The sequence below is a fragment of the Camelus dromedarius genome, chromosome 19 (assembly GCF_036321535.1).
Source record: "Camelus dromedarius isolate mCamDro1 chromosome 19, mCamDro1.pat, whole genome shotgun sequence".
Taxonomy (NCBI): domain Eukaryota; kingdom Metazoa; phylum Chordata; class Mammalia; order Artiodactyla; family Camelidae; genus Camelus; species Camelus dromedarius.
This window is the reverse complement of record NC_087454.1, coordinates 28,793,807-28,817,787: the sequence shown is the minus strand read 5'-3', so window position 1 is coordinate 28,817,787 and position 23,981 is coordinate 28,793,807. Positions and strand designations below refer to the sequence as shown.

General features: G+C 52.8%; 1 protein-coding gene across 14 annotated transcripts; it reads right to left on the bottom strand.

Moving 5' to 3' along the window:
- Window positions 1–314: 314 nt before the first annotated feature.
- TJAP1 (tight junction associated protein 1) lies at window positions 315–23,824 on the bottom strand. 14 transcript variants are annotated; one of them, XM_064476518.1, is made up of 12 exons: window positions 23,753–23,824; window positions 23,145–23,289; window positions 14,318–14,447; window positions 13,904–14,011; window positions 7,680–7,777; window positions 6,915–7,040; window positions 5,209–5,237; window positions 4,313–4,474; window positions 4,037–4,103; window positions 2,998–3,105; window positions 2,838–2,921; window positions 315–2,092 (listed from the first exon to the last, which is right to left on the bottom strand). In XM_064476518.1, exons 6-12 carry the CDS (start codon window positions 7,011–7,013, stop codon window positions 1,001–1,003), a joined length of 1,641 nt encoding a protein of 546 aa, XP_064332588.1. In that variant the 5' UTR covers window positions 7,014–7,040; window positions 7,680–7,777; window positions 13,904–14,011; window positions 14,318–14,447; window positions 23,145–23,289; window positions 23,753–23,824; the 3' UTR covers window positions 315–1,000. The 14 variants fall into 14 exon arrangements, with proteins under 14 accessions (XP_064332588.1, XP_064332590.1, XP_064332587.1 ...); XM_064476520.1 differs by lacking the exon at window positions 13,904–14,011 and having other exon boundaries at window positions 14,283–14,447; window positions 23,053–23,289; XM_064476517.1 differs by lacking the exon at window positions 13,904–14,011 and having other exon boundaries at window positions 14,283–14,447.
- Between the last annotated feature and the right edge of the window lie 157 nt (window positions 23,825–23,981).

The window sequence follows — 23,981 nt, the reverse complement described above, 5'->3', positions numbered from 1 at the left end:
CCCAAATGACTCCAAGTCTGGCTCAGGTCTCCAACTGCTAGGACCCAGGGTTCTGGGATGACACCTTACATAGGTCCCGTAAGGATCATAACTAAGGTCAAGAGCCCTTAGAGCTGGTCTGGATTGGACCTTACCTTAAGGAAAGATTCAGGGGCCCTGCCAAGTTTACCTGAGGTGCACCCTCTCTCTCCCCCTGCCTGATACTGTGCCCAGGGAAGCCCTAGGCAGAGTAGGGGCAAGGGGAACCACTAGCAAAGACTAGGACATGACTAGGACTGGGAAGAATGGCAGAAAGAATGTCATTACTAGACAAATTAGGCCATACCAGTAAAATAGTTTAATTTAATTTTAAAATAGTTATTGATGTGAAAATTTCCCAAAGCTGGGAGTAACAGTCTAGAGCCAAGGTTGGGAGCAGGGCCAGGCTTCCTAGAGCTCAGCTTGAGGCCCCTGAATCCCATCCTCCACTCCCTTCCAGAGGGAGGAAGGAAACAGCTGAGGAGAGCCCTGAGTCAGTCCTCTCCCTCATCCCCTGAGGGCCTGCTGTGCTAGGCTCCTTGAAGGCAACAGCTCGTGCAGAGGACTTGGGGGGAGAGGGAAACAGGTGAAAATAGAAATTAGAGGTTAGTAATCCCAATGACCCATGCCTCACGCGCCGGGGGGAAAAAAAACTGGTGGATATGAAAAAAGGATGGAGGATAAACACTGATGTAATAAACCCCTCAGCTCCCCCGAACAGACCAACTTGGGCTGACGGGTAGAAAGGTCATGAGCCCAGCTGCAAGTTACCTTTGAAGAGTAAATATTCCAGAAGGGAAAAACCATGAGGCAAGCTGGTATCAGTTATAGTCACTGCAGCTGAAAGGCCTGCTGTGGCCTGACCCTATCCGCACAGGGAGCAGAGTTCAAGGGCTGAGGCTGGGCAGGGACCCTGAGCTGCAAAGGTCGGGGCGCCCTGCAGCCCCAGTGCAGCAGTGGCAGGAAGCCAAGCAGGGGGGCCCTAGTTGAGCAGGTTGCCCTGCTCCTGGGCCTGGGTCAGGCTGTCCTTGCGGTGCAGATGGTGCACCCCCATCCTCTTGGGGCTGCGCTGGGGGCGGCTAGAGCTGGGGAGTGCCCAGGCCCTGCCCTCAGAGCGGGGAGTGCCAGGGCCCTCTTCTGTGTCACAGTCACTGGACAGCAGGCTCTGGCGCTCTTCCTCGGGGCTGACGGGCAGGTTCAGCTCCTCCCCTTCCTCCTCCCTGGGAAAGCCACGGTCAGCTTCTGTTGGCAGTAAAAGCCCGCTTTCACCAGGTAGGGAAGAAGGTGCCTGAACCTCCTCATCTCCATCAGCGGGGCCTAGAGCAAAGTGGCGCTGCAGCTCAGGGAGCGCGTCACGTCCGAAGGCTGTGCGCTGGGCCACAGCAGCCGGGGGCGGAGTGCGGTCCACAAACGCCCGCTGCCAACTGGCCAGCAGGTCCTCCTCAGAGCTGGCAGAGCTGGCCGGGGCGCTGGGTGTCGGGGGGGCAGGGCTGGGCTGGTGCTGGGGTGAGGCCTGGGCTGAGGCAGGGCTGCTGGGCATGGGGCTAGGGCGGGCCCGCTCTCCGCCCTCCTCCACCAGGCTCAGGGAGATGGCCTGGCGGGTGGCATACGTGCAGTTGGGCAGGGGGCTGTTGCGGGGTATCCGCACCTTATCCTCAGAGAACTCTATCACCTTGCGGCCAGAATACAGCGGGTGCGGCGGAGACGGGGTTGGGTAGGGGCTCAGCTTCTCAAAGGCTGGCAGGGGCGGCTCCTCCGCTGGGGAGCCCCCAGCAGTGCCCAGAGAGCAGCAGTCCCCATTGGGTTGGGGGGTCGGGCTGCCAGGGGCTGGAGGACCAGCCATGTCACCCCCACTCATATCCACATGCACAAAGACGTCCTCAGCCAGGGGGCAACCGGCACTGCCTGACTGGGCTGAATTGAGCAGAAGAGACTCTGGCTTCTCCAACACTCGAGCAATGACTGAGGTGGGAACCACAGCCCCCGGGGCCGGGCTGGGGGCAGTGCCCAGGCTGGCAGCCTCCTGACCACTGCGCAGATGCTTCCGAACCATGTCCTGTAGCTCACAGGGCAGCTGGGGTAAAGGAGAGAGAAGGAAAGAGAGACATGAATGATCCCAGCCTAAGACAGCTCTCTCCCTGGCAAAAAGTAACGGCTACCACGTATAAGGACCACAGTGTGCGGGACACTTGCTATCTATCTGTTCTCACAGCATGCCAAGGTATATCCTCATTTCGCAGATAAACTGAGACTCAACAGGGGTAAAATAACTTGAAGCTTTTGATTAACACAGCCATAATTTGAACCCAGAACTCGTGCTAAGGCCCATGTGCTTTCAAACGCCTAACTCCCCCATCCCAGCAGTACCTTCTGCCCAAACCAGACACGAGCTTGATAATCAGTACTGATCAGAAGCCTTGGAAATACCTCCATTCCTTCTGCAGGCCTGAGCATGGGCCTGAGCTCTGGGATCTAGAGTTTCCTCCTGGGAGCAAGGGGCCCTCTCAGTGTTCTTATGGCTCATAGCTCTGGCCACCCCCTCCTGCACAGGATCCAGAAATTGAGACCCTCTCTCTGTGTCTGTTCCAGAAATACCAATAAGGCCAGCCCCCACCCCATCCCATCCCTAGTGATGGGCCTTTGATAGGACATAGGACACTAACCAGTGGCAGAGTTGACCAGTTTGAGAGGAAACAGGGAGGCAAGGGGATGACAAAGAGGGAGCTGAAGGCAGGAGAATGGAGAGAAGCGTAGGAACTGGAGTTAGAGGGGTCCTAAAATATGTGGACAGGCATTGGCAAGGAGGGCACCCTACTCACGTCAGCGAACTTGTGGTTACGGAAGTGGGACTTGTTGCACTTGAGGAGCTGCACAGCGAGGTTGCAATCCAGCCGGTACCGCTCCTGCAGACACAGACAGGGTTCAGAGCCCAGCCCTGCCCGGGGGAGCACAGGCGGGGAGGACCCGAGGCACACGTACATTGAGCTCCTCCAGCTTGTTGATGGTGTTCTTGGCGTCCAGCAGCTTGTTGGTCAGCTCCACGATCTCCCAGTCCAGTGTCTTCCTATCCATCTCAGCCTTCTTGATCTGGGGCACAGGACTCATGGTGAACCCAGCCCGCACTCCAGCCAGCCCTTCCTCACTTCCCCCTCCTCCCAGCCCAGAGACACAGGAAGCCACAGGTGCTAGGGCAGCCAAGGCGGACAGAGTAGACAGACGATGGACAGACAGAAGGAGACCAGACACCTCCATAGTCCAGGCTGGCTGTGGGGCGGGGGCCTTTCTGAGCATGATCGATGGCCGCTGGGCCCAGGACAAAGCAGTCTAAGAGCTGCCCAGCCCTTGAGGGAGCTCAAGGGGCTCCACACACCAGGCGAGGCAGCTGGTACCTGAGAAGCAATAACTGTGCAAACCCAGAAGGTGGGAGGGAGCTGCAGGCTCAAAAGCAGCCTTCGGACCATCAGCTCCTGAACTAGATCCACATTCCCCTTCCCCCAGATGGCTTGGGCCTGCTACCGCTGCAGCTGAGAAGCTGTGAGCGTTCAGTGGTGACCTCTGAATCAGTACCTCTGCCCAAGCCAACAGCAGCCTCCCCAACCATTCCCCAAGAGGGAGGCACTGACTGCTGAACGGGCCTCACACAAGGAAAAGGAAAGGAGTGGGCAGAGGGCAGTGGCCGGCCCCCAGCAATTCCAGATCTCAGCTGAGGAGGAGGCCAGGGCAAGGGAGAAAACACACAAACTCAGACGCAACTGCAAAAATCCAGCTGTGGCTAAGAGAGGCCTGAGAGGAGAGTGCGGCAGCGACGGTGGCAGCATGAGGGGAAGACGAGGAGAGAAGAGAAACAGTGTGAGCATTAAGACAGTCCTGACTCGCACAGCACACTGCGGGTCCCCCACCACCACGGCCCACCCGCCTTCCCAAGCCCCAGGGCAGAATGGCAGTCCCCAGGCAAGTCCCAGCCCCCGGCTATGCTGTGAGTGCAGTGCCAGCCCAACTGCCCTCCTGGACAGATTACCAGCGTGTGCAGCTTGTCCTCCAGCTCCTGGTTGGTCCTCTGGGAAGCCGTGTAGCTGTTCTGCAGCCTGTAGAGGAATACAAGGAAGACCCTGGGACAAGGTCCTATTCTTCAGACCCTGCTCAGCCCCTCCCTGATATACGATCTTGGGCAAGTCATTATCCTCTCAGAACTTCAGTTGTCTCATCAGAATCAGATGAGTTCAGGCCTCTCTCAGCTCACCTCCTGTGAACAGGGAGGCATGTGCATGTGTGTCCCGGCCCCTTGTTCCCACACCTGCGGAACTTGTCCTTAAACTTGTCCAGCTCCTCGCGGCTCTGGCCCAGCTCCAGCTCCAGACAGTCCTGTCCAATTTCCAACTCGCGCTCCAGGGCCTCAGTGCGCCTGGTGGCCGAGGCCAGGCGCCGGCGAAGTTCCTCATTCTCCTGCTGCAAAAGCCTAGGGAGTAGAGGGGTCAAAGACAGAGGGCATCAGAGGTGGAAGGGCCAGCCATGGAGTCTCAGGTTAGATTCAGGAAGGAAGGAGTAGGAGTGACATGAGGACAGGCAGCTGCAGGCAGGGGACTCCTTGAGACTCAGCCTGAGTAGGGGGCAGCATATCCCATAGGCTTGCCAGCCATGAGAACAGCTTGGCTTGAAGGGTTGGGGAGGCAGACAGGATGGGAGAGGACAGTCCAGTCCACACCCCCACCCCCTCACTGGAGAAGGAGAAGACAGAAGTGCATGGGGTACAGTTCCTAGTCTGTCTCTGGTTACAACCCAAGCCAGCCAGTCACCAAGCCTCCAGCTCCAGTTTCCCCACTGCACAATCAGGCTACTCCATTATTCATTTCTGGGAAATCCAGCCCAGTGCTTGTCCTTCCCTCCAGAGGCCTCACAGAAAGGGCTACAGGAAGGCAGCTGGCACAGGAGGGCCAGGAGCTGGGGAAGGGCTCTGGCAAGAGCAGGCCCCTCAGAGCCACCCACCTCCTTGATTCCAGGTTCTCCTGTAGCCCATGGAACAAATCTCTTTTTCTGGAAAGAATATGCACAATATCAAGCCTCCTCCCAGAGTCCCTAAAACACCCCACGTTAACCTTTATCTCTACCTAATCCAAGGAAAAGCCCAGCCTTGCCTGGAGCTAAGAGGGACAGAGTTGAGGCAGGGCAGGCTCTTGAGCAGCAGATACTCACTTCATCCTCTCTGCGTCAGTCAGGGGCTCCTGGGCACAAAAGAACAGAAGCTTGAGGCTCAGCTCTGGACCACTGGCCTCCTTCTTGCCCCCACCCCCTCCAAACAGTCCTGGAAAGGGCCATGTCTGGAGCCCAGAGACTCTCACAGCAGAAGTGGACTGCAGGGCCCTGTAGAGATGCTGGCAATCCAGTTAACACCCAGACAAGCCCAGACTACTCTCTCCCATGCCAACCGGAAGATTAAAGAACCCCTTCAAACCCTCACCCTCACCCTCACCAGCCCCAACCCCTCTTAATCCCAGAGTCAACTGCAAATGGGTCCAGTACCCATGCTGCCTCTTCCAGGGCTAAAAGAGAGGCTCCCAGCTGTTCACTGGGCTCCTCATGGGCCCTGCAAGCATGACTGAGACCTTCCAGAGAAGTGAGGAAGTCATGTGAGCTAGAGTAGGACTCTGAGCTCTGACAAAGCCCTCCAGGGCCCCCTGGGCAGACGCAGGCCCTCAGAGAGGCTTGGGAAGAACATGAATGGGGGAAGAAGAGCCTCTGGGCTCATCCTGAGTGAGAGAAGTGAAATGTCCTGCTTTTACCCTCCTGCCTAATCTTCCTCGAGACTCCATGTTAGTCATGGCCCAAGAGCCAGAGCTCAGCTAACCACAAGCAGAGCAGATATGTGCTACGGCAGGAGGGAAATGTCAAGGGGCTCACTTCACATGGAACTGTTTCAGGATGTCAATCACAGGCAGGGCAGTGAAGTGGGCAGCCAAGCCCACAGACTGGGGAGCCACTGACACTTGGATTTGATCCTGTTCTACCACATGCTGGCTATGGTTACCTTGCCGAGCCCTGGTGGCCTCATCTACAAAACCAGGTGACTGCCCAATGAGTGGCACCAAGCACAATCTGGCCTTTTTATTCACTCTTTCCTGAAATGAAAATAGGCAAGTCACGGAAGGCATTTCTGCCCTGAATCTGATCAGAGCGGGCCACGGTATGCCTGATGCTTGGCACGTGCCAGCTGTCTCTCAAGTTCTTTAAACATGTTCCACGCAGTGCAACAAGGTGGAAACACAGGAGCAAGGTGAATGAACTGTAGCCCCCGTTTCCTCCTGCAGTAAGCTTAAGGAGGGAGGAGAACAGATTTGGAGAGTGTTTTGCAGGTGCCTGAAGGAGGCTTCCTAAAAACCTAATGCAGTTCCTAGCAGGGAAAACATATTTAATCAATGTTGGGCAGACAAAGCAAAGCGGAAGGGCTGGACTTCTGGGGACAGCAAAGAACAGCTAGTCTGGCGGGAAGTAGCTGGAGAGCCACCTCCTAATGCCCCCAGAAGGGCCGCAGACTGGTCGGCCCTCCCACACCAGTGGAAGACCAGAGTCCCAGCCTCCTGCAGGTTAGGAGCCCTCAGTCTGGTGGACTGCATCATGCACAAAGAACAATACTGCATGAGATCATTTCTGCTAAGCTACAGTGGCTCTCAAGTTCCCTGACACGTGGACAGCACTACAGCTGCCCCCTACGAGTCTACGTGGCCCCTACCAGCACTGCTGCAGCTGAGACCCCGAGAGTGTATCAGCAATAGCACACCCTCACCCTGACTTAGGGAACCAGACATCCCCTCAGGCAGGACAAGTCAGCCAGATCCCAGCCGCAGGGGCTGCACCTGCCAGCCAGGGCAAGGCGGGGGGCGGTGTGTGGTACTCTTGCCCACCTCCTGCTCCAGTTGGGAGCCAGGAACCTCCAACCGCAGCTCCCGGTGCTCAGGTGGCGCCTTGCGGTAGGGTTTCTTAGCAGGAGCCGCACTGGTCATTCTGGGAGGTGAGGGCTTCTCAACCTGCTGAGGGGAACAAGGAAGGAGGAGGCTCAGAGATGTGGCAAGAGGCCTCTGGACTGAGGGAAAAAGGATAGTAAAAGAGAAATGTAGGAGACACCAGGCAAGTAGACAGGCCTGGGCCGCTGCTGGGGTCATTAGAAGGGCTGGACTCTGGTGTGTTGGTGCCCACCAGTCAGGGGCATGATGGAGAGGTGCCCAGGCCCAGCGGGAACAGATTGGGGGTAAAGACAGGGCCTAGGGACTGGGTACAGGGAGCGTGGACTGGGCTTGAGGAGCGGCCCACCCCTGGCCCCTGTGGGCTCAGAAGGTGGCCTCAGAGGGAAAAGCTGCTCGCCATGCACCAGTTTCCTTGACTGAACTGGGCTGAGAATGGCACCAATTTCACAGAGTTGTTGTAGCGAGTATGTAAAGCAGTAACAACTGCAGCTGGCGCTTGGGAGATGTTCGATAAATGTTAGCTTAAAAAAAAGGTCACCAGAAAGTAAGGGTTTGAGGATGTGCACCCAACTCAGGCTCCCTGCAGAGGGGGCAGGGGCCTCCATGACTCTTTTCACCAGCCCCCACCAGTAGTGGCTGCCTGCTGCCCCCTCACCTGCCAGCCTCCCCAGGAGGGAACCCAGTGGGGTGCAGGCCTCCACATACCGTCAGCCTGTCCGCAGCTCTGTCTGTTCCACTGTCCCGGAGTCAGCCAGTGGCTCTCCGCATCCCACAGCCCCTCCACTTCCTCCAGCCGATAGCTCCTGAAACCCGAGAAGGGAAGAAAGTGGAAGCCAGGTGTCAGCTGCCTGTCTGCCAGTGCTCCCACCCCGGGAGAGCCAGGCAGGAGAGCCGTGGAACAGGGGGTCTGAGGGGAAAGCAGTAGTGGCTGGACAGGACTGGAAGCACCGGCCCCCCTATGAAAGCTCTGTCACAGGCCCAGAGGAGACACGTGTGTGTCTGCGTCCACGTTCATGGTCTCAGCTTACCACGTGCCTGATTCTAGAATAGGTCTGGTCCTGTCCTGTTCATCTCCTCCACCTCTCAAGGTCTAGAAACAACTAAGAGATTCAGAGAACATGGGTTTGCAGAAGAGAACGCCAGGAAAAAGCCAAGTGGAGGCCCAAGAAGATGCCAGAAAAGCTCCTAGCAGTGTTTCCAGAAGGACCCCAAAAGCTGGTTCTGTGGACAATGGTGGTGAACAGACTGGGTGTTCTGCTCTGCAATGAGGGGTAGGTCCAGGAGAAAAAAATCTGAAAAGGCAGCATTTTAGAACAATGAGGGTTCTCATCAGGGTGATTTGGTCCCCTCTCATCCCCTCCCCCGACCAGATATGTGGCAAATGTCTCAAGACATTTTTGGTTGTCACAACAGGGGTAGGTACTACTGGCATCTAGAGGGTGGAGGCCAGGGATGCTGCTAAACATCCTATAAGGCACAGGACAGCCCCAGGAGAAAGAATTATTGGCACAAAATGTTGATAGTGCCCAGGCTGAGAAACCCTGTGTAGAAAGCCCCGCCTGGGGAGCTGAGACACCAGGGTTTCAGCACAGCACTGCTTCTGACACACTGTGTGGTCCTGGGTCAGTCCTCTCCTTGCTGGATAAGCTTGTTTCTCACCTGCACAGAGGCAGCGGGACTGAGTGACCTGTGAGGTCCCCTCCAGGTTTGTGGGGTTCCGGCCTCTGCCCTCACCTGTAATAAACTGGGTTGCAGCACGGGGGCAGCAGCCACCACAGGGACCAGTGGAGGCAGTAACCTCGGGTGGCCTTCTGGGCATAAACAATCTCGCCGCTGCCATCCACCTAACCAGAGCTGGGAGCTGAGGGAAGCCTCGCAGGCTAAAGCATGTGTTCCTACTGTCGGGACATGCCCTGGCCATGACTCCTGTTGCATTCCAACAGGGCCTCAGGCAGGAAGAATGGTGAGGGGGTGGGGAGGGAGGGAAGCAGGAGTGGCCCCCCTCCTCTGTCTGGGCAGCCTGGCCTCTGGCTTGGGGTTCTGGGGCGTGGCAGCAGGCACGAGCCGCCAACCTCTACCCCTTTGATGGTGAGGCAGAGCGTGTCCCCACAGGGCACAGGCAGCTTGCTGTGTCGGGCTAACTCCCTGCGCAGGAATCTGGGAGGGCCTGAAGGGACAGCACATTCCTGAGGTGTGGGGAAGCAAACAAGTCACCCCACAGGTTCCCTGGGGCCACCCCTCCAGAGGGCCCCAGGGTAGGAGCTCCTCTGGCCTGGGGGAGAGTGTCCAGGAAGTCCCAAGCCAGCCTGGGCACCTAGGTCCTGACACTTAGGGGGTCTGAGTGTAGGGGTGTCTATGAGTTAGAAAAGGGGGTAGAGCCAGAGACACAGGAATGAGAGATACAGGTAGCCAAGAGCTTCTACGAAACCCAGAGGACGTTCCAGAGCTGGCCTCTGCCTTCTCCCCTTCTCTATGGAGAAACCAGGTCCCCACTCCCTTCCCCACCTGCTCCCCAGTCAGCTGAGGAGCCTTTATATACCGTCTATTCTCAGCCGCTTTTCTTCCCTATTCCTGCCAATGCCACACTGTCCTCTAGGCACTGGGAACTCGTATGGGCAGTGGGTGGGCAGGGAGGACACTGACCTGCCCAGGTGTCTAGTAAGTCTACCTGTAAGGAGAGCAGCCTCCCCTGGACCCTGCTGCCCTAGCTCTAGATGTGTGACAACTAGCCCGTCACACGAGCTCAGCCTGCCTCATCTCGACCTCATGGCCCCACAGCACACATTCCCAGGGCTTTCATGACCAGATAATCTGGTTCGCTGAGGGCACAGACAGACAGTGTGGATGTGGCTGGCAGTGAGATGGGCGGTAACTGCAGACTCAGACTCTGGGACGAATGTCAGTGGCGATGGGAGTTTCTCCCTCCAGGCCAGAGACTGCTCTTTTCATATGTAGCATCATCAGTGAAAAGAGTGTCCAAGTCACAGGGAGGGAAGTGACTCCCAACTAGGGAAGCAGAAGACAATGCCCACCAGGGAGAGAGTCCACCAGGGAGCCTACAGAGGCCCCAACACAAGTCCATGAGGAAGAGTCCATGCCACTCCCTCCGTGCCCCATGTCCATAAATACCAGTGTGCGCTGGGGCCCTGGCTCCAAGTCCTGAGATGGTAAGTGCCCCAGATCCAGCCCAGAGGGGACCACAATTCTGGTACTGAACAGGGACACGATGGGCCTGGCAGGCTGCTGTCCTCGACTGGAAGCGCTGCAGGGAAGGTCAGACCCAGCAGTGAGAGCAATGCCAGGCGCACTAGAGAACACAGTGAGAAGCAGCTGGACAGCAGGTCCACAAGCCGGAGAAGAGGAAAGGTGAGAGAGAAGGCAGCAGAGCAGCTACCAGGTGCAGCCTCCACGGGCCACCTCTCCTTCACCCAAAGATTCCCAGGTTACCTTGGAGTGTTTCAGCCCAAGGAGACTCCCAACCCCACAGCGAGAGGAGGAGGCCCCCAGAGACAACTCAATGGGTCATGGGCCATGGGCCATGGGCCATGGGCCATAAAGAGCAAGCAGGAAGCCTTTGAAGCCTCTGGATGCTGAGCTGGCTCCAGGGCATCTCCAGGAAAAGAGTCTTCTAGAAGGTCTAGAAATTGACAGGGAAGAATCCCACTCCCATCCCTCACCACAAACTACCTGAGCTTCAAGGAACTGGAGGCAGCTGACTCAGGATGTGGGGCTACCAGATCACATGCTGGGTACTACAAGAACAGCTATGCTCTGGGAGAAAGGTTGGGGCCTAAGTTAAAACCCCTGACTAACCCAGTCTTTTCTGGGGCTCCTCGGGCTAGACCTGCAGGCACTGCTGACGGAGATACCCAGAGCAGCAGGAAACCCTCCCTGTCTCGTGGAGGTGAGGCGAGAAGGGAAAGCAGCTCTCCTCATGGCCCCCACCCCACCTAACCCCGCCTCCTCCTTCCTCTTCTACATAGTACTCACTCAAAATCAGTTCAGAGGAGAGACTCAATAGCACCCCCCATATCTGCTGGGGTGGAGAGAGGGGTGATAGATTTGTAATTGCCATGTTGCAATCTGCCAGTGGGTGCAGGCCGCCTGTTGCCGCCTGCCCTGTATTAAATACCTTCTCCCTGATTACAGCCCATGGGGCACGATTAGCTGCCTCTAGAGAACAAAGTCTACTTTCATTAGATGGGACTCGGCACGCACAGTGAACCTGCGCCGTGAACCCAGTGAACAGCTGAGCAGAGAGTGTATCAGAGACAGATACAAGGAGAAACGCGCACCACAAGTTGGCTGGGCAACATCCTTTAACCAAAGGACAAAAAAAATCTGCTAAGCATCTCTCCCAAACCAGGATATGTGGCTCATACCCGCTCCCCTCTGTGGAAACGGAGAGTATGCGTATGTGACCAGGAGCTTCCCCCGTGGTCAGGGATCACGCTGCTGGAGGCGGAGTAGGGTAAGGAGAAATCTCTTCCGAATCCTGACTCTCTCCACACGATTATCCTTTCTCTTACTCCCTACAAACACCCACAGGAGGCATCAGAGCTGAGGATGCCTTCTTACTTCCCTCTGCCATCCTTTCCATGGGTCTCCCAAGACCCAGGGCAAAGTCAAAAGTGCAGGAGAGGAGGGGAGGTCCCAGCATCCAGCTTTCTCCCTGCTCAGGACGCAGAGGCTACCCTCTTAACAGCCCAGCAGAGGGAGAGAGAACTAAATCCAAAATGTGTGTGACTCTTTGGCTTTTCAAACTCTGCCTTCCCCTACCAGACGTCTCCTCCAGCTCCCAAGTTGTGCACTACACCTCTTCCACCTGCCCATTCAACTGCCTGCCCAGAGAGACCACCTGCCTCCTCTGCACCCCACATCACCCACACTCTCTTTAAGAAATTATGGGGAGGGGGAGGGTATAGGCCAGTGGCAGAGCACATTCTTAGCATGCACAAGGTCCTGGGTTCAATGGCCAGTACCTCCATTAAAAAAAAAAAATTATGGTCCCAACAGTTTATCTGGGTTCAGATTTCTGAACCTACTGATAATACCTGCTCCCAGTTGTTACTGAATGAAGCAAGCAAGGAAACTTCAGGGGCCAATGAACCTAATCTTCTGAATCAGGGAAGGCACACGTATCACCACAAAAATCATTAAAGCTTTTCTTCAGAATTTGCTCAAAGAAAGTAAAATGAAGTTAGCAATCACTACTACTTTTAAAATGGAAGGAAAAATGGCCCCTTTTCAAAATACTCCCACTGTGTTGTACACTGCCTTAACCCAGCAGCATACAAGTAAATAATAAAAACAAATAGGGGCCCTTCCCAAAGCCCCTAAGCAACTGCTGACCATGAATGTCTGATCACAGGGCCTGGCACCTCCCATGCGGGAAGCCCCCTCAGCTGTAAGCCCTGCGGTAGTCTCTGAACTCCGCAGGCCTGGAGGAAGCTGTGCCCCTGGGGGCAGGACACACTCCTGCCGCACAAGTCTGGCTGCTTCTCAAGACTCTAAAATCCAGGCTCTGCCTCCAGCTGAGGCCCAAGAAACACAAACCACCACTCTGCAAGGGCTAGCTCTGTAACCAGGTGACCCACCAGGGGCCCTTGGGGCTGTCCACAAGGCAGCCCCCCCCCCCAACATCAGTACAGCTCCTCTCTACCTCAACTGTCAGTGAACAGCCACCAGCCAGCCAGTCCTACCAGAGCAGGCTAGGTTCAGCCTTCCCCACACAGGCCCCCAGTTTCCGGAGCAGCTGTTCCCGAGATACCTGAGCAAAGCCCTCAGCAATCCTGGGCGCGTGGCAGGCAGGCAGCCAGCAGAGAGCGGGGTGGGGCCCAGGAGGGCTCTGCTTTGGGCCGAGGACGAGGCTGGAAGATGCCAGTCTGTGCCCAGACCAGCCTCACTGCCCCTCCCCCAGCCAGGCCTGCCACCCCTCTGGGCAAGAACAACCTCACCCTCCTGGGACATGCTGCCTGCAGCCCTGATCTGGCCCCCTGCCTGCTCTAAGCGGAACAGACTGACAGGTTTTTCAAAGCCAAAATGGGTGGGAATTATTCTGCCCCAGAGTCATCCCAGGGCCTCAGAATTAGTGATGGTGACCTGTGAGAGCTCACCTGGCTCCCCACCTGAGCAAATACCTCACGTCTATCCACGTGGTCTCTCATTCAAGCAAACACTTGACAGGAATAAAGGGGCTGAAGACTATCGATGATGATGATCTAAGCAAACCAACCCCTACCCAAAGGGAGGGCCAAAACATCCCCAAGCTCATAACTAGCACTGGATCTTAGTTCCCATGCCGTCTCCTAAGGAAGGGTCAAGTGAGGGGTGGCCCTGAACCAGCCTCCACTCCAGGCCCCTTCTGCTCTCCTGGTCAGAGCCAAGCCACAGACCCTTCCAGCTTGTTAATTCCTTATTCAAGGTCCCTATACATCCACGTAGCACCTACATTGTCTCCTATTTACACACTCCCACCCCACGGTCACAGGCATCCTGGCCCAAGGCAAACAATCCACTTGGAGGATCTTCAGGTTTCAAGTTGCTCCATGCAGCCTACCCAATGCTGCACTGCCTCCCGACGCAGGAGTGTCTGTCTGCAGTGTCTGTCTACAGAGTTACCGATGCAGAACACCAGGGAGCCCCAAGCAATTGGCCTTCCTGTTATCTCCAGACCCCTCTTCTCCTTTCCAAGCCTGGGGGAAGGACGGAGTTGGGCAGAAGCTTCTCCATGGCAAGCTGTTCACCAGTCTCCCAGTCTGAGGCAAAGGCCTCCCCTAGGCTCACTGTGGAGTCCAAAGCCAGGTCCTGCCCCCTCTCATTGAGGCACCCTTCCCAGTTCTTCTCGGCTAAAGTCCACCTGAAGCTCCAGGTGGAAGCGGTGAGGGACAAACTCCACCCCCAGAGCAACAGTCGCCAATGATGAGTACCTGGTTCTGGGTTCCAGCTTTCAGTTTAAGTAGCTTCACTCTTCTGCCCTGAGAATTCCCCACAGCCAGGCCAAGGTTTTCCTCAACCTCCTCACCCCCAAGGAGAACCTGCAATTCACCCTAAATTACTATCTTAGGATGAGAATAATGGGGACACCATTCAATCTCCCCCTCTTAATAAAGGGAGGAAATTATCAGTTCTAGCAGAAAATTCCCTTCCCACTCTGATTCCATCCATCTCTGAGGCATGAAATCAATAGCTGGTAACTGAGGGGTGTTCTCAAACTCCATGGAGCAGAGGAGATGGCATGATGTAAGCTAAGGGGAGGAGGCAGTCAGGCTGGGGATGGAAGGGAGGACAGAGACAGGCTGGTGGTACCTCAGGGCAGGTTAGCTGGCCCAGGTCAGACTCACAGGGTTAGTGTCTTCTCCCCAACCAGCCAGCTCTCCTGGTTAGCATGGTTAGCGACAGACTCATGGCAGACGCCCTCCAGGCACTCCATACAAACAGACAGCTTGGTTTGTGAGCAGCCCAACTCCGGAGCTGCAGAGAAAGCAGAAGGAATGCCAAGCTGTAGGGTGCCCGAGGGTACACACTGCACTCTCCTGACAGGGAAGCTCCTCCCAACTTACCACGAGACCCTCAGGGGCTTTCTCCCATCTGGAAAGCGTGCCCGGTGGAAGTATAGTACTCCCTCTGCCAACCAGTGAGCCCAGCCCGTGACCCCAGGTAACAAGGTCTCTGGTTGGTCAACAGAAAGAGAGGACCGCTACTGTGGGGGGCACTGCTACTGGAGGGTGGCTCCCCTGTCTCACTTGTTCCAGGAACTCTGCTGCCAGGCAGTCCCAGAGCCCTGAAAGCTGGGTTGTAAGAACAGAGACAACCACAGCTGCAGCTGCCACCCAGCCCATGCCTGTGCTGACAGAGTTCACCCCACCACCTCCCACGGGCTCCCAGGAAAGGGGCTAGGAGAGAACTGGCCCAGGGACCAGAGGCTGCAACAAGAGCTGCATGGAAAGCACAGTACAATGGGGCAGTGTGCGCCCAGGCCCGGAGCTGGGCTGGTCAGGGGAACAGGTGACATTGCCACTTTTCAGTTTCTGAAAGGGCTAGGGACGGCACTTCCCAGGGAGCTGGCCCCAGAGGAAACCACAGAGCGAAGCTAAGGGCTATACTAGGGCCAGGCTCCCCAGACTCCGAGAGGGACTATCCCACTTCCTCAGAATGAGCAATGCCCAGGAGGACTAGCATTCCTACAGAGCCAGCCCGGGGAACAGCAGAAACCACTCTTTCCCGAAGCCTCCAGAACCACCTAGGGGAAGTGACACACCCTGGCTTAGCGATCTCATGGCAAATGCATCACAGCAGTGGAGGCCCAGGGACCCTATGGGATGCAACTGCTGGGGCAGGACAGAAAAAGTACGGCAAAGAGATCAGCAAACACAGCTTGTGCTTCATAGAGAAGGACAATGTTGGCAGGGAAAAAGCAGAAGGCTCCCCCTTTTGTCTGAAAGGCCTGTAGATGATATGACACGGGGTAGAAAGGGGAGAACACCCTGGCCCCGCCAATAGGCCTGGCCTTCTCCCACACCCAGGCCAGCGATAAGCACAGACAGAAGGTTCCTACCAGCTTCCCAGCTGCCTCCTCAAAGGGCTCCCCACTTTGCTCTGATAGCTCCAGAGGCCAAAAAGCCAAGGCCTGACCATGGAGGATAAGATGACCATCTAGCAGGGAAGATAACAACTCTTTCTGCAGGCTCTGACATCTTCCCTAGACTGGTAAGAAAGCATGGCCATGGACTGGCTACCTTCTGAATCCTCACCACACACACAAAGCAATAAGTAAATAAATAAACACCAGTGGGGTCTGGTTTGCTCTCAAAAGGTAGAGAAGCAAGTGACCTGGCTAATCCAAGGTTTCAGAAACCAGGGGGGGACTGTCTGCACTGAAATAGGGACTGAGAAATCAGGTAAGTCTACTCTCTACTCAACCAAAGATGAAACAAGGGGAGAAACACATATGAGATGGAAGTGCTGATGCCTAAGTCACACTTACATCCATCCTGATTCCCTATCAAGGGCATTCCTGCTAGACAGTTTCATCTCAGAATAAAAAACAATCCCTCAGAGACAAGCAGGTGTCTGCTGTGGCGAGAACCTCTAGGAAAGCTGCCCCATCCTCCCCAAGGAGCCAGCCCCTGAGGAACACACCAAACAGGGAGGGAGGCTGCAACCAGGCTCCTCAAAGGCTCTAATAGGGACTATTTCCCCACCAGGTTACTTGTTAGGAGGAAGAGCAAGTTGAAGAACAGGATGTATTATTATTGAGCTCTGTTTATCTTACAGGCAGTACACGATGAGGGATGTCTGGAAGGACACAAAAATGATTAGAAGGATTCATGATAAACAGTTAACAGGAGTTCCTTATTTTGGGGAAAGAACTTAAACAGGAGCAGTGGGAGAAGAAAGGGAAGGCCATCTTACTTTTTATTTTGTATGTTTTTCTGTATGGTTGGCATTTTATATGAGGACATATACTGTTTATGATGAAAACATGCAATTCCTACAACAAAAGGACAAAACCCTCCATCTGCAAAGTGCCGTACCATTCCAGAAGTGATTTCCCTTCTATTATATTTCCTTTGATCCTTGTAGCCTAGTAAGGCCCATAGAGCAGGTAGTGACGGAGAGGACAAGTGACTTGTCCAAGATCATGGACACACTGGGACAGAACCCTACATTTCTAATTCCAGTGCAAAGCCTGGAAAGCTGTCTTCTCCAGGGAGCCATAGAAAAGCCACAACAATTCTGCTTTGCTGTAAAGATCCTCAAAGACTTCTGAGACTGAATTCTCAACTTGGCTTCATGGGAAGGTGCAAAGAGGCCACTGTTCAGTATCCAGGACGAGAAGCACAGAGTTGTAACCCACTGGCTGGCTGAGAGGAAGCACAGGGCTTTCGGGTCTAGGCTGTCTTCCCACAAGGCAGTCCCTCTCCTGAGGGAGTTCCCTGCCACAGTTTACAGGAGAGCACAGAAGCTCTTCACAAACAGGGAGGCCATGACCTTTATAGATCCCAAATGTTACCTATCAGACCACTGGCACTTATGAGATAGGCCTAACAAAGAAGAGGTCTCACTCTTCCATTCGTGATCAGTCCACGGGACTCAGTCCCTCTGAAGCTGAAAAGCACACAGCACAATCCAGTCCAGATGGCTCACCCAATCTCCTCTCAAATCTGCTTTACATACAATGCAGCTGATCGCTCCTGCCAAGATGCCATCAGTGAAGACCTGCCATACTACAGTGCGCACACACACCCACACCCCACACTAAGGGACGACAGGTAGAGCCAGGGGAAAACTCCTTCAGTCCACTTCTACCTACTGCTTTCATCCTTTTGATCATCAGTCCAGGCACTAACAAGGTTGTAGTAAGTCCTGGCTGTGAGCGTGGGGCACACCGAGATAGGACTAGTGATACAACAGAAAAGCAAGCAGGTTACAGTGGGCACTAAAAGGAGCTTAATGAATAACAGAGAGGATTCCAGCAGCCAAAGACTTTTTAGAAGATGCTAATTAAGCAAGAAAATACACCTGTGTATATTTCACCTCCTCTTTTAACTCCTTCCTGCTGGCTTAGGATGTGTGATGAGAACACAAGAAGGCTGAAAAGGGAGACTACTGAAGCCAAGCACCTGGAAGATCATTTAACCACATTAACTCAGCTCTGGAAAACAATTAGTAATACGATTGTTAACACTATCACCTTTTGTTTATGCTGGACCTTCCTTCCAGAGAGTTCAAAAGGTTTTGCCAAACAGATCTCACCTGCTTTAGTCTAAGGACTAGGCTGGGCCACCCAGGAACCACGACTGCTCAGCCTTCAGTAAATGACCTTGCCTCTAGGAAGCTTCTAAGAAGACCCTGCCCCTAGGTGGGGAGAGACAGGTTAACGGCCACCTGCACAGCAGTGTGGTATGTGCTCTGAGAGCAAAGAGGAGAGATGCATGGCTGGGGAAGGGGTTTAAGGACTAGAAAAGAAGGCTGCCCTCCTGAGAACCCAGACAAATTTTCCTCTGACTGTAAACTCACACTGGGGCACCACGTGGCAATATACAATTAAGAGGTCTAGATTTCTGGAAACAAATTCCTTTGGTGTTTCTTGGGAACTAGTACCCTAAGAACTACCCCCCATCAACTATACTGACAACAAAAAGACAAAGAATGGACAGCAGCTCTCAGCTACAATCCCCATTTCTGGGGGACACCTGAGTTAATACTGTTCTGTGACAAAAGAAGATCATCGAAGCCCTAAGAAAAGTGGGACAAGAAGTCTGGCTTCCTCAATGCCTAGATGTGTTCCATCAGCTTCCTCCAACATTTTTCAGTCCATAAAACATGGGGGAACATGGATCTTCAGACATCCCATCCAGTCATCCACAGCCTTAGCTACATCACAAATCCAACACCTACCTGACCGCACCTGTATCCAGCAAGGTCACCACCAATCTCATACCATGTCATGATCCATCAAAGGAGTCATTACAACATAACAGATGGAGACGCACCAACAATCTTATTTTGCACATTGACGATGTACAAAATAAGATTTCACCCTTTTTATTGCTTCATCACAAGAAAGGAGATTCTCTCAATTTTATTCCCACTTCAAAAATGTTCCTGGCTACCTGGCAAAAATCAAAAGGCTTAATCTAGCTCAAATAAAACAAAGCCTCTTCTTATTTACTGAGTTTTCAAAAATGAGATTCATTCATTCAACACGTATTTACTGAGTATCCTTCATATGCCAGGTACCATGCCCCATGCTGTGAACTCATTATCTCTAATGTTCAATACTCCTGCAAAAAAGAATGTCACCTTCATTTTCTAGGGGACAAGACCAAGGATTCTACTGCTTAAGTAACCGGTCCACAGTCACACAGATTGTAAGTGGCAGAGTTGGGACTGAAACCCAGCTCCCAGATCAGACTCCATCACATTGCTCACCCCTCTTCCAACTCCCCCAAACCCCACCCTCCTTGTCTCCCCTATTCCCTCACCCCAACCCCATAATTAGGAAGGGTCCCCCCTCTACAGGGGGTGAGCTCAGCGAAAGAGACAGTGAGAAATAGAGAACTCACCACACAACATGGTAAGTGCCAGAACAGAGGTTTGAAGTGCTGTGGGGGCCATGAGGAAGAAAGAAAAGCAGGAAAGTCTTCTCACCGGAGGTGACAGAGGAACTGGGTCTCAAGGAATGAGCAGAGTTTAAGAGACAGATGAGCGTTAAGGAGAGAGCAAAGTGCACAAGCAAGAAGAAAGTAAACAGATGGCCAGAACAGGTTCAGGAGCAGAAGGAAACAGGAGCAAGGAAACACAGGACAGATGAAGTAGAGCGGCAGAAACTCAGGCCAGAGGGTTGAGTTTGGGACAGAGTGTAAAGAACCTTTTTGCATGCCGAGCTAAAGAGTGTGGACTTTATCCAAAACAAGGGAGAAGCCATGGCATTTTTACGGGAAAAGACATCATATTTTATAGGAAAATAATTTTTACAGCAGCATGTTAGGTAGATTAGAGTAGGGGGAGACTGTCCACATTTCATTCGTTCTAAACCTACCACAACATTATAAAGCATCTGCTATGTGCCCTGCGCTATCCTAAATGCTAGAAGACAACAATGACTGAGACACAGTGTCTGTTCTCAGGGCACTGATGGTCTTGGGAGAGTCAGACTAGTAAACAGGCAATTACAATACAGTAAGTGTTGAAATAGAAGTATGCACAGAAGGACACTCAAGGGTGGTGGGATCCCAAAGGAAGTGACATCTAAATTGAGATCTCAAGAGCAGTAAGGAAGGTAAAGGGAGTCTGAGATGTCTGCACTCCAGACAGAAGGACCCACATGTGCAAAGGCCCAGAAGTTGCAGAGAATGAGATAAGTTTAGAGAGCTGTTAAGGGGCTGAGTCCAGATGGAGAAGGCCCAGTTTTCCCACAGGTCCTGGGCACTCAAAATATGGTAGTGAGGAGGAGGTAAAAGGATTCAATTCAAAGATAATATGTGAATACAGGGTGTTATGAGAAGAAACTGACTTAGATAACAACAAAAAGAAAACAGTAAAGGGGGAGAATTGGCTCAAAATCCATCAGCCTTGGCCCTGCAGTTCAATCACTTGCTAAAACGTGACCTGAATCCAGAAAGTCTGAGGACTTTTACCAAAACACAAAAGTGTACTCTATGGAGATGACACGTTTCAGCATGCTGACTGCAGCACAAATCAAGATAAAGTACGTTATCCTGAGATACGTGGCTCCTATAGTGATGGAGGAGGGGAGAGACTGACAGATGCCGTCTAACTCTTAAAATCACATGTGCCACAACAAACGGAAAAGTTCAACACAGGGCTGGGTCAGAATTCTCAAGGAAAGCCCTAAGTCCTGAGCCCCTGATTCCCCAAAATCTGGTCAAACACCAGGTGCATACCTACTCTTCTGGCAAAGAGGAGTCACTTACTGAAGAAAAAGATGGGCCCTGAGGGCGTGTTAAATAGACAGGACATGACTCAGAAGGAGGGGAAGAGTGAGTCTTAAGTACAGGGCAAAGGAAAGCCAGTCAATCAATCCTTGGGCACACCTCTGCCCCAAGGCCGCACACGGCTTCCTCCCTGGCTAAAGGGAAAGAGACTTGGGCGCTGCATCAGGGCCTTCCTCAACAACACAGCACACTAATTTTCCATTTTCCTCTCAAGTTGGAGGGAGAGCTCTGTTTAAAATGCCACATTTTTTTCCGCCTGTGTAGTTTGCTGCTTGTTATTTTTAAAAGATGAATCCAGACTGTCTATGAATTTAACACTATGGCTACTTCAACTGCCCATGTCAGTAATCAAAGTCAGAAGTGATCCTTATACTTCCATCTACATTACACACATACACACACTCACACACACACAAACACACACACAATCTTTAAGGCATGCTAAGAATGGATCCAAATGTCACTCTGTCCGCTCACCCAACCCAACCTGCTTTCCAGAGGGCAGTCACCAAGTTAAATCATGAAGAGAGAGGCCAGACTTGGTTAACAGGTCACAGGGGGCTGCCTCACCGGTCCTTGCACTAGTTATTATCTTTGAGAAGGAGTGAACTGAGATGAAGAACTCAGCTCCTAAAACATTTCTGAAACAATCAAAAAATTTTTACTACAATATGGGCATACATTGAACCATTGTGACAAACTAACAAGAAATACAAATTGCCAGTAAGCATATTTTAAAGTTCATACCAAATCCAAAAAAAGAAGCTCAAATGCTAAAGCCAGATTGCCTGAGTTCAAATCCCAGCTCTGCCACTTACTGGTGGGTGACATTGAGCAAATTCCTTAACCACTATGCACCTCTATTTACTCGTCTGTAAAATGGGGATAATAACAGCATTACATCAGAGGGTTGTTGTGAAAATTAAACCAGTGAATACATGTAAGGCACTTAAAACAGTGCCACATAGAATGTGCTCAATAAGCATTATTATTATTATCACTCAACTGCAAATTAGATAATTCTACAGCCTCACAGCTTCAAGCAGGAAATCACTGGCATTTTAACATCACTTTAAATACTTAATGAGGATGGTCTCACCACATGCAAAAATCTATACTATCCAAAAGCTGTGCCTCTTCTCTCTAACATCAGGATAGCAGCCCAAACCAGTACTGGTCCTCCACAGAGAGACACCAAGTTCAATCATGAAGCAGAAATCAGTGCTGAGATCTGACTCGCATAATAATAATGTATTGAGTGTCAGGCACTGTTCTAAACACATTAATGTATTAACTTATTTAACCCTCACACAACTCTATGAGATAGGTACTCTTACCATCCTATTTGACTGATGAGAAGGCTGAGGCATAGATTGCTGTGCAATTTCTAAAGGTCACAGAGTTACAGATGGCAAAGCCCAGATTTGAACTAGGCAGTCTGGCTCTACTGTCAGTGCTCTTAACCTCTAATGTGCACTCACCACACTGTCCTTGCTGATCACAATTTCCTAGGGCACCCGCAAATTGTTCTCAGAAAGAGAAGGTTCTCAACCTTCTAGAAATGGAGTCACAGCTAAATAACATCAGTTCTTCAGATACCTGAAGGTACTGAAGCTAATCTAGTGACAGTGATTTGTATTGGTCTGCCTTTGGGGGCAGGGGGGGAGTGGGGAGCAGGAGATGGTTAGTGAGGAGTCCTAGATCAAACCAGACTTTCCAGTCCAATCATGGAGCAGATGCAGATCCTGAAAGAGGCTTCAGTAAGAAACATGCTCCCAACTCTAGTTTGGGCATAACCACAGGGCATCAAAGGAGTGAGGATCATACTCACTGCCTCTATGGCTGCAGACCTCTTCTCTTTTCTCCAACCCCAAGTCCACTATCTCTCAAGCCATGCTTAGTTTGGCTAGTGAAACTGATTTTCTTTTTTAAAATACAGTTTGTTGGGGAGAATACAAAGGAAAAGAAGAAAGCTATTAGAAAAGAAAAGGGCAAGCTCTACAATACTTTCCTTCCAACACCACACTGGTCCAGGCTGTAAAGCAGCTCTCAATATCACACAGTGATGTGAAAAACATTCGCAGAGCTTTACGCCAGTCAGCTTGACCTCTTACCACAGACTGATACAGGTTTCTTCTCCTTAATCCCAACCTGCCTTCCTTCCTCCTCTGACCCCACCTACCCAACAAATCCACACCCCTAAAGAACACTAATGAGCCCTTCTCACCAAAAGAAAAGATCAAAAGAGGTAGACATGCTGTAAGAGTGAATTCCAAAATTGGTGACAGCAGGTACCTAAATAGCAAACACCATCAGAAATTTGTTTTCCTATGACTCCCCACCATCTTTCACCCACAAATCTCACTTCAGGCAGGATACCAAACTGAAGATGTGATGGGGAGACAAGAAAATATAGTGAGCATGAAGGAAGTTGCTTGTGACGGGATGTGCTAAAATACTTTCAGCCTGATCTCTAGGCTCTTGCCCACGTTCGCTTTTACAAGTGAAAGCACACAAGGCTCAATTCTACACCCAACTCTCAAAATCTGCGTGAGATCTAAGTAGAACACTAACTAAGGGAGCACAGGCAAAGGGCAGCCTCTACAGAAGAGTACCTTTTTCAGATTAAATGATTTTCAGCCTCACTCGGAGCCCATGCATCCTGCTCCCAGGGAGCATGCCAGCCTGTCACCGGAGGCCACCTTACCCGCTCTGGGGTTGAGCTGGGGCAAGTCGCTACCTCTTCTTTCCAAGTAGGCACTGTGATTTCTTCCAGTCCCTGGGGCCCCTGAGTCTTCAGCCGAAATTGGGGCAGATGCTGCTATAAGAACCGTGGAAAGGCTGATCTAAGTCTGGAAGAGGGTCATTTGACTGGTTTTAGTTCCCTCCTTACCGAAACTGCCTAGCATGCTTCAGGTCTCTTTTCCCCTCTTTCCGACTATACTCCTCTACGGAAAAGACCCCCTTTCCTCTCCCACCCGCCTGCTGCCGTCGGGCCTCGGCCCCACGCTCCAGGCTTTTGACTCTCGGTTAATAAGTTCCGCTTCAATTCGTGACTCTACTTCTCCCGGGCTGCACACCTACTTCTGGCTCCCCCGCCTCGAACTCCCTCCCCCAGGACTACCAATGGAATCTAGGCCCCCTCCCTTCCATCCCTATCTCCTTTTTTTCTCTCCGCCTCCAACCTTTCACCATTCCATTTCCTCTTCTCAACCCCAGAGGTAGTCCCAGCTCCTCCCCAGCTCCATGCTGGTGTCCCCACGGTCTCCCCCAACTCTAGACTCCCTGCCCGGCTATTCCAATCCCACAACAAACTTTTGCCGCTGCCCACTGCCTTCAGACCGCCATCTTGCCGCGGGGCAGGCCGGGTAGTGGCCACAGCCGCGGGAATCCCCACGCACTGGGCGCGGCGCGTCATCGTGGGCGTGGTTATGGGGGCGTGGCCCCGAGCTGGGGAACTGGGGCGCTGGACCGTGGGGAAAGCCTGGGGTCTTCTAAGAGCAGGATTTGGAGGTCTGGCCGCAGGAGAAGGAAGGGTCAGGAG